This window comes from Stenella coeruleoalba (assembly GCF_951394435.1).
Source record: "Stenella coeruleoalba genome assembly, chromosome: 9".
Lineage (NCBI taxonomy): Eukaryota > Metazoa > Chordata > Mammalia > Artiodactyla > Delphinidae > Stenella > Stenella coeruleoalba.
The window spans coordinates 91999158-92009118 of NC_137155.1; the positions used below are offsets into that span (position 1 = coordinate 91999158).

The 9961-nt window shown below is 42.0% G+C and overlaps 1 protein-coding gene across 2 annotated transcripts; it reads left to right on the top strand.

The window, feature by feature from the left end:
* Positions 1-9314, top strand: NDUFB2 (NADH:ubiquinone oxidoreductase subunit B2). Of its 2 annotated transcripts, none has more exons than XR_013829858.1 (4): positions 1-173; positions 4938-5082; positions 6550-6629; positions 9236-9314. XR_013829858.1 is itself a non-coding variant. In XM_079932055.1 (4 exons), exons 1-3 carry the CDS (start codon positions 76-78, stop codon positions 6603-6605), a joined length of 318 nt encoding a protein of 105 aa, XP_079788181.1. In that variant the 5' UTR covers positions 6-75; the 3' UTR covers positions 6606-6629; positions 9236-9314. The 2 variants fall into 2 exon arrangements, 1 of the variants encoding a protein (XP_079788181.1); XM_079932055.1 differs by having other exon boundaries at positions 6-173; positions 6531-6629.
* Positions 9315-9961: the final 647 nt, after the last annotated feature.

Consider the following 9961-nt stretch of genomic DNA (forward strand, 5'->3'; position numbering starts at 1 on the left):
ACTGGGAGGGGCGCCAAAGGAAGTGACGTGAAGCGGCGGTGCGGCCTGGGGATTGCTGACCGAACGTGGGCTGTTATGTCGGCTTTGACGCGTCTAGCGCCTTTAGCGCGCGTTGGAGGCCACTTCTTCAGGGGCCTACGCGCGCGGGCGGCTGGAGGCGCTGGAGTCCGTCAGTGAGTATTGCCTGCGGTGGGGGCTTCGCCTGCATCTAACGAAAAGTGCCAGTCTTCTGGACGCCCTCACCTTGACGCCGAGCCCCACGGGCAGATCCGGGTCTGCAGCGACCTCCACCCCGAGGCATGCTGGGACTCGTAGACTGACGGCGTGACCCAGGGGCCCGGGAGAGGGGGGACGTGGGGCGGGGAGCTGTGCTCGCTCGGCAGGTTGAAGTGTGTTTCGGGCGGGCCCTGCCCCAGCGGGAGCCTGCCCTCGGGAAGTTGACAGTTGAACGTGGAGACGGCTGGAGCTAATCTGGAAGCGAGAGCAGGAGTTGGGGAGGCGAGGGCGTTGCCGGTGTAGTTTGAAGCGTCAAGTTCGAGGCAAGGTGAGACAGGAGACCTTGGGACGTAGGGAAGGAATGGTAGAGAGTCCTTATTCCTGGCTCAGGGGTTTCGAACGCAGGCGATAATCGGTCGTTGAGAGGTTTTAATCAGACGCCATGCGGCCAGATTTTAATTCTGAAAAATTACTGTGGTTGCAGACTAGAGAATTAGTTAAGGCACGGGCTTGGAGGCAGTCACCTGTAGAGAGTGCCGAAGGGTGGGAAGAGAAGAGAGCCAAAAGTAAATGCTTGGGCAATATCGGAATTTTTCTTTTTTTAAAGTATTTTTTTGAGCAGTTTTAAGTTCACATAAAAATTGAGTGGAAGGTACCGAGATTTCCCATAAATCCCCAGACCCACACGTGCATAGCTTTCTGCATAATCAACATCCCCAACCTGAGCGGTACATTTGTTAGAGTTGATGAGCCTACACTGACATATTAAAACCCAAAGTCCCATACTATAGAGTTCACCTTTGCAACACCAGAATTTAAAGAGTCAGCAAAAGCAGAGTCACCCATGATGTAGCCCAAGAAACCGGCTGGAGAGCATAGTGCTGGGATGCCAGGGGAGGGCACGTCTACCAAAAAGGAGTTGGTAGTGCAGAGGGGTTCAGTAAGAGCAGGACTGAAAATAGTACATTGGATTTCTCCAAGTAATGGGCCAGGCCCCTTGCACCGTGATCTACACTTTACCAAGAGGCAGTGCAGAATAGTGGTTAAAAGCATGATTCAGCCCCCAAAGTGCCTCTGTTCAAATCTCATCTCTGCCACACTTTTGCTGTACGGCTTGGAAAAGTTTCATGATCTCTTAATAACTGAGTTTTCTCACGCGTATAATGGGGATAATAATGTTGACTTCCAGGTAAGTAAATGAATAACAAATCTCTAAAATGTTTTAAGAGGGCTGCTGGTGCCTACTAAGGATCATACAAGTATTGTTTAACTGAGACCAGGAAAATTAAAGGAGTGACTTGCCTAAAGCCATGTGTCTATTAAGGATATGGAGCTGGGACAGGTGTGGGGTGGCGAGAAGGAAAAGGCATGTGTGACCTGAGCAAGGACAGAGATGGAGAGCCACCAACAATAGCCCTTGACCTGCATGGGAAGACTAGGGGGTGTTCCTCTTCACCGAGATCTTGGTACTTCCGTAACACACCGTATTTCACAGTATGTGAATACTTAAGTCAGTAGGTTTTCTGGAGAGTCTTTCTAGGTGCTGGGGATAGAGCAGAATACAAGAAAGATAATGGAGCTTACATTCTGGAGAGAGGACACAACAAGTAGAAAAGAACATGTTTAGGTACTCTTAAGTGGCATGAAGGAAATAAAACGGGATTAATCTGGAGAGTGTCTGGGGTTGGTGGGTGGGTTATTATACCTAGGATGATGTGGGAATGCAGGCCTGAAGGTTTGATTTGAACTAAGACCTAAGTGATGAGTAGTCAGCCATGCAAAAATGCCAGGAAGAGCTTCTCAGACGAAGGAGACAGCAAGTGAAAAGGTTCTGAGTGCTGATAATGGGCAAGCAAGCTGGTGAGTGGACAGCGGTAGAGAGACAAGCAGGGCCCCAATTAGGGTGGGCCTTGTAGGACGAGGCCTTATTCTAAGAATGATGGCAGGCTGTTGGAGGCTTTAAGCAGGAAAGTAATATGATCTGGTTTATGTTTTATTTTTTTACACTTTTTTTATTGCATTTTATTTTTCTTTTTTGAATTTATTTTTTATACAGCAGAATTTATTTTTTATACCTGCTGTATAAATAGATTATTAAAATAGTTAATCTATTTTATACATATTAGTGTATATGTGTCAATCCCAATCTCCCAATTCATCCTTCGTTTATGTTTTAAAAAGGTAACTTTAACGGAGAGTTATGGTGCTTGCATTTTTTTTTTTAAACTTGACACTTAAAAATCCTGGGTCGGAACAGCCATTATTTCTTTGGATATTGTTTCTTCCTCATTCTGTTTTCTTCTTATAGGACACGAATTAGGCATATGTTGGGTTTTCTCATCCTTCTAACCTCTTTTCATATTTTTTAGCTGTGTCTAATCCTGGCTTTAATCCTTTTTATTTCAAATGATTACATTTTATTTCTAGAAATTCTGTTGTTTCAAACTTGATCTTTATAGTTTCTTGTTCCTTGCCCTTAATTTCAAACTTTTATTTAAAAATAACGTGTTTTCTGTATTATAAATTGTAATTATCCATTTTTCAAGTCTTGTATATTTGATACTGCTGTCTGTTGTTTTGCTGATTCTCACTCATAGTGTCTTATTTCCTTGTAATTTTTGACTGTGAGCTTTTCCTGGAACTTTTATCTGTCAGAATTCTTTAAGGTCTTGCTTCTCAAGGGTTCAGAGAATCCAATACCACTTTAAAATCTTGGGTTGAGGTTGTCTTGGACCATAATGTCCAAAACCCAGGTAGTGTGAATTTGGGTGCAAACCCACCTGAGGACTGGCTACTGGTAACAAATTCCTGTTCCCTTCTTCATGGCAGGTTTATGTCCCATTCACTCTTATATCATGGGGCTGCAGCTTTCTTCAGGGGTCTAGTAATTAGACTTCTCGTCTTGGGTGGGCCCCAGGCTTCTCCTGTCTCCCACAGCTGTCCAGGTAGAGGGTCAGAGAGTCTGGGGAACAGCAGAAACGCTCAGGACGAAGGCCAGCTTCAGTGCTCATGTAGTTTCCAGGTCTTGTTTTAACTTGGGTTTTGCCCTTGGTAGATTCCTTTCTTTTGTGTCTGGTCAATGATTTATTAAAAATTAAAAAAAAAATCTCAACTACTATTGTAGTTGTTTCAATTTGGAGGGTTGTTCAGCTTGTCTAGTTCGCCATAGTGCAGTTAACAACCTGTCTTGGAACATAACATTAGATGTTTGTGGAATCTTTATATTCCTTAATCATGGCAATTGTTATGTCATGCATTCCTTTTCTCTAATTGCAGTGTTTCAAATTTTGTTCAAAAAGATTTCCACCTTGCCGTCAGTGATCCACTTATTTCAAGTCATAGTTAAAACATGTCACTCTAGCAGTAATTAAATGTGGAGAGTTTCTGGGAATGGGTTTAAACTATAATTCTCAAATCTTATTTTAAATGAGTTTAACTGATGGGTACTTATTACTAGGCTATATCCAAAACCTATCAAAGAGGAAGCCTGTTGTTACAATATATTGAATTCCCACCCCCATGGTTTATTTATATAATGTAGTATCTATATGCAGATAGATCCTGAATAGATACTGTTAAATATAATTGGCATACAGAAACAGGGTGTAAAGCAGTGATGCTTGACGGAAACTTTTTTTTTACTTATTTATTTTTATTTTTGGCTGTGTTGGGTCTTCGTTGCTGCGCTGGGCTTCCTCTAGTGGCGCATGGGGGCTACTCGTCATTGCGGTGCGCAGGCTTCTCATTGCAGTGGCTCCTTTTGTTGCGGAGCACGGGCTCTAGGCGCACGGGCTTCAGTAGTTGTGGCACGTGGGCTCAGTCGTTGTGGCTTGTGGTCTCTAGAGCGCAGGCTCAGTAGTTGTGGTGCATGGGCTTAGTTGCTCTGTGGCATGTGGTATCTTCCCAGACCAGGGTTCGAACCTGTGTCCCCCTGCATTGGCAGGCGGATTCTTAACGACTGCACCACCAGGGAAGTCCCTCTCTTTAAATTTTCTATATCCATTTGTATGTAATAGCATACATATAGCTGCTGAATAGGACTTGAAAGTAGCCCCATTAAGTACAAATTCTATTATTTGAATTAGATTCAACCTGTGATAATTACAGTCCAACTGAATAACATGAGGATAGCTCATATGGATTATATTCCTCACCTTGTCAACAGTAAATGAAAACACAAAACCCAGAAAGACTTGTTCAAACTTACTGTTTAAGACTCTTTGCTTTGCTCAGTGCTTTTGGCTTATTAAAAAGGGTCTGCTGAGTCCTCTTTTCCATAAAGTGGTCTTTTAATAAAGATTGTAATAGAGCAGAGACATAATTTGCCTTTGAAATAGATGGCTAACCAGACAAAGTAAATTTGATTTGTTTTTCTGGATAAGCTAGTGACTTACTACTACAGGTTTATGATTCCTTAATCAAAACTCTTGGGGCCAGTACCCCATAATCAGCACATTCATATTTCTGGTGTAAACTACATGAATATTCACTAAATGAAAATCATAATTAGCCTCTTGTCAATTCAGGCCAGTTTTTGCTGCTGCACAAGTTTAAAGCAACTTCTGAAAAAGGAGTATTTCGAGGGACTGTGGAGCACTGCCATTCTGTATTTCGTGGAGGAGATGAGAAAGGTTCAGTTTCTGGCTGTAACTCAGAGTTTTGGATGAGTTCATACTTTGAAGATATAGCAAGCTGCTTAACATTTTCGTTTTGTCATGTAGTGCTGGTGGAGGTGTGCATATCGAGCCCCAGTACAGGCAGTTTCCCCAGCTGACCAGATCCCAGGTGATCAAGGCAGAGTTCTTCAGTGCAACCATGTGGTTCTGGATTCTCTGGCGCTTTTGGCATGACTCAGATGCTGTGCTGGTAAGTGCAGGAGAAGAATTCTTGTCCTTTGCGTGTGGGGAGGGAAGATCTCTTAATAGCTTACCTTGTTTCTTTTTTCTGTTTGTAGACTGTTTTTCAACCTGGATGTATCTCTTCACCACATTGTCCTTATGTATATGCAGGAATCCTTTTATTTTATGAAACATATTGTCTCTGACCTTTTCCACTCAAGGATGTATATTACATGTAGGTGGCCCATGTCTTACGGTTTCTGTTTGGTGGCCATATTTGGAAGGGAGACTATAGAAGCTAATTCTCTTACTTTCCAAGCTAGGGTAGGGGTTCATCCGCAGGTTAAGTTTCACAGTTAAGTGCCTTTAAATGATAAATGTTATTTAGTCTGTCCAGAGGCCCAAGGCAGCCAGGTTGAGGTGGGATGGATGTGGGCTAATTTCCCTCAGGAGGGAAGTTAGTTACTGGTGACTTTCTAACATGTCATTGGCCTCAAAAGGAGCTTTTAATCACATTTGCACAGATGCTATTCTCTAGGAAATTACACCTTGAAGCCGTTGAAATCCATGCTTATTGATCCAGAATACTTTGAATTTTAGTAAATTTGGGGTTTTTTTTAGGATAGGGAAAAACCTTAAATTTATACAGTGAGTTCTAGAAGCATCAGGTTGATTAATATCCCACTTCTCTTACGATTTCTCTGTGCCCTTGTCGCCCAGTAAGGAGCTGCATGGTGTCTGTGGCAGCACATAGACACCTTTATCTCACTGTAGGTCCGCTGTCAGGATTATTGTGTGGCTGTCTGGCATGAGATAATGATGCAGCCGAATATGCCCTGGATCAGGATAGACAAGGAACGCTTCCAAATCTCCCAGCAGGAATGACAGGACAGTTTGAGACCTTATGTTTTGTCAGGGATTCAAGAGATTGTTGTGACATGGGGTATCTTCGCAATCTGTTGTCTCCGTACCGCCCACGCTCCATCACAAACACATACTCAAATGCTGGCTCAGGCCAGTAGCTCCAAGATGGCCAGGCTTTTAAAATTCAGGCCACAGCTCATTTTGAACAGATTGAAGAATAGCTGGACCATCAGATAGTTGAAGGAGAATTTGTTCCTGTGGTATTTTGAGGATTTTTTTTTTTTTTTTTTTGTGGTATGTGGGCCTCTCACTGTTGTGGCCTCTCCCGCTGCGGAGCACAGGCTCCGGACGCGCAGGCTCAGCGGCCATGGCTCACGGGCCCAGCTGCTCTGCGGCATGTGGGATCTTCCTGGACCGGGGCACGAACCCCTGTCCCCTGCATTGGCAGGCGGACTCTCAACCACTGCGCCACCAGGGAAGCCCAAGGATTTTTTTTAATCACATTTGTTTTCAAGATTTCTTTTAAAATGTAACCAGTTGTATGGAGTGTAGATTCTTTTAGTTGCGTGAAGTATAGATTCATGAACTTTGTTTTTAACTGGTTGTCATTAGGGTCACTTTCCATATCCAGATCCTTCTCAGTGGACGGATGAAGAATTAGGTATCCTTCCTGATGATGAAGACTGAAAATGTAGACTCAACTCTTTCCAAGTGGGTATACCCCAAGTTTCTTTTTAAAGTTATATTTAACTTTTGTCAATAAACATGTTTTGACTTTGCACCTATCATGGTCTCAAAGAAACAGTGCATTTTATAACAGCATGAAGAACAATTAACACATCATGTCTAATTTCTGTCTTTGGTATTTTCACATTTGCTGTCATTCTGCCCCCTTTTCCCCATACACACTTTTAGTCTCATCTTCCTTTTCATGTTTAAAAAAATTATTTTTTCCTAAGCTATGTTACAGTTTAGGGTCCCATTTATCTATCTATTGATCAGACTTTTTTTTTTTTTTTTGCGGTACGCGGGCCTCTCACTGCTGTGGCTTCTCCCGTTGTGGAGCACAGTCTCCGGACACGCAGGCTCAGCGGCCATGGCTCACGGGCCCAGCCGCTCCACGGCATGTGGGATCCTCCCGGACCGGGGCATGAACCCGCGTCCCCTGCATCGGCAGGCGGACTCTCAACCACTGCGCCACCAGGGAAGCCCGATCAAAGACTTTTTAAGCACCAACAATGCACAGGGCTTAAAGTGATGGACAAGATAGATACGGAGGTTGTTTGTAGTTGCAAAAGTACAGTGTTCTACCTTCAGCGTTTTAATGGAAAATTCGAGCATATGGGAATGTTACAATATGGAATTGCATGGAATTAACTCTTTAAACAGTAAAAGGTTGTGGCCCTTTCATTTTCCCAATCAGGAAGTCAGAGAGAGTTTTTCTTTCAAAAGGAAGATACTAGGAGGAGTTCCTTTCCTCACAAATCCTTCACGGATTAAGACATTCTCATTTAATATGATTTTAAATTAATCACTGCATGGATAACAGACCTAAAAATAAAACCCAAACTCTTAAAGCTTCTAAAAGAAAGCACAAGAGAGTATCTTCATAATCTTAAGGCACACAAAAAACTTTTGGAGAAAACACAAAAGCACTGATGTAAAAAAAACTTGATAAATTTGATTTAGCCTAATCAAAAATTTCTGCTATCAAAAGACACCATTAAGGAAATAAATATACAAGCCACTAATTGGGAAAAAATACAGCATATATATCCAACAAAGGGCTTGTATCTAGTATATGTAAAGAACCTCTATAATCAACAAAAATTAGATGAACAACCCAATTGAAAAATGGGCAAAGGCCTTGAGCAGATACTTCACAAAAGAAGATACATGAATGGCCAGTAATCACATGAAAAAAGGCCCTTAATATCATTAATCACCAGGGAAATGCAAATTAAAACTACAGTAAGATATCATTTGTACCCACTAGAAAGACTGACAACTTTAAATGCTGATGACAATATGGAGCAGCTGGAATATTTGCCAGTAAGAATGTAATAAGGTACAACAATTCTGTAGAATTATTTGGCAGTTTCTAATGAAGTTAAACACGTATATCCTAGGATTCAACGACTTTATTCCTAGGCATTTAGTCAAGAGAAATGAAAATAATATGGCCATCTGTACAAAATTTTTCATAGCAATTTTTTTCTTAGTATCTCCAAACTAGACCTAATTGTACATCAGTGAGAGAACAGATAAACATATTACAGTATATTCCTTCAATTGAGTAATAATTCAGCAATTAAAAATAACAAGTTACTGGGCTTCCCTGGTGGCGCAGTGGTTGGGAGTCTGCCTGCCGATGCAGGGGACGTGGGTTCGTGCCCCGGTCCGGGAGGGTCCCACATGCCGCGGAGCGGCTGGGCCCGTGAGCCATGGCTGCTGAGCCCGTGCTCCGCAACGGGAGAGGCCGTGACAGTGAGAGGCCCGCGTACCGCAAAAAAAAAAAAAAAACAAGTTACAAGACAGTCATTTAGGTAAATCTCAAAATCATCATATTAAGCAAAAAGAGTGAGTCACTTAAAAGTACTAATAATGAATGATTCCATTTATATGAAGTCTGCAAACTGGTGATACTCATCTATAGAGGTAGGGTTGGGGGTTGGGTTTATGTGGGTACATACAGTTGTCAGAATTCGTTGAACTAGACCTTTAATTATCTGCGCATTTTATCTTTAATTACACCACAATAAAAATGTAAAACAAAAAAATTAACCATTGTACATTAATAATTGCCATCATTCAAAATACCTTGGAAATTGTTTTAAAGGATAGGAAGCATTAAGAGACAGTTAAGTGTTCCCATTAAATCATACTACTAGTATTGCTATTATTTTAATTCGAAGGAGCTTATTGACACGAAAATCACAGCAGTTTTGTGTATATGGGGGCAGGTGGTGGTGGGGCAAACAGTGAAGCTGTTTTCTAGCTCGTTTCCTGTCGCTGGCTTTCCTATGGACAAGAGTCCTTACCAGGCCTCTTGTTTCCCTAGTGTTAATGGCTCTGCCAGCACTAGCCTCTTCCTATTTTCTTACATATTTTCCAGTATTCCTTTACGCAGTCATTAACATTTTAATGGCTAGACTGTAAACCCTTTGAGAAATCTGCAAGGTGATTTGACTCTTCTGCAAGGCTACTCACATGACTGATGCTCAATGAATGCTTGAATAACTGAATGAACAAGAATGATGGATTTGAATTATTGAAAATAAAAGTTCTTAAAGCTTTTCACTTTTGTTTCCTTGCAGGAGCCAGGTGAGAATTTCAAGAAGTTACAGACATCATACTGTATATTAAGTTGTAAATTAAAGTTTTGGTCAAGAATGAGGAACTGAGTTATGGATATTTCTGGTAATGACAACCACCCTTTATGGATTATTTCCTGTGCTCCCAACTGCTGTGCTAACTGGTTATAGCCCTTTTGGTGGGTCTTCTTGGGTACCCCATGGTGTCGATAGATAAGCCTTAGTGCCATTTATCAGTGAGGACATTGAGGTTCAAGGAAATGAAGTAACTTGCTTAGGGTCACACACTGATGAGTGATGACATTAGGTCTGACCCCACGCTTAACTACAGTGCCATACTGCCTACCTCCTTAGCTGATGTCTTAGTCGTATGTACACTGACAGTTTATGTGAAACTCTTGCCATTTCTCTACTGCTAGTGTATTCTTGCCCAAGTATACAGAGGTTAGAAGTCGGTGTGGTCCATCTGTTGTGTTTATGTATCTCTTGTGGGCTGGGCATTGTGTTGAGTCACCATTTGTGGAACTCTTAAGACACACGTCTAACTAGGAATTCTTAGGGACCAGAGGAATGTGAGATAAGGGTGAAATAGGATCATGTAGTTTTTCAAAAATTTGTTTCAAAAGTATTTTTCAGCCTTCTGTAGCATCACAATTCTGAGAGGAGGTAGGATAGAATTTTCTTCTATCTACAGATAAAAATATGCAGTAGAGGGGCTTCCCTGGTGGC

Bases quoted from the DNA above. Each gene is read 5' to 3' on its own strand.
- NDUFB2 (XM_079932055.1), top strand. From the start codon at position 76: ATGTCGGCTTTGACGCGTCTAGCGCCTTTAGCGCGCGTTGGAGGCCAC. The intron at 174-4,937 runs GTGAGTATTGCC...TTTGTCATGTAG, and splicing joins GGAGGCGCTGGAGTCCGTCA to TGCTGGTGGAGGTGTGCATA. The intron at 5,083-6,530 runs GTAAGTGCAGGA...GGTTGTCATTAG, and splicing joins ATGACTCAGATGCTGTGCTG to GGTCACTTTCCATATCCAGA.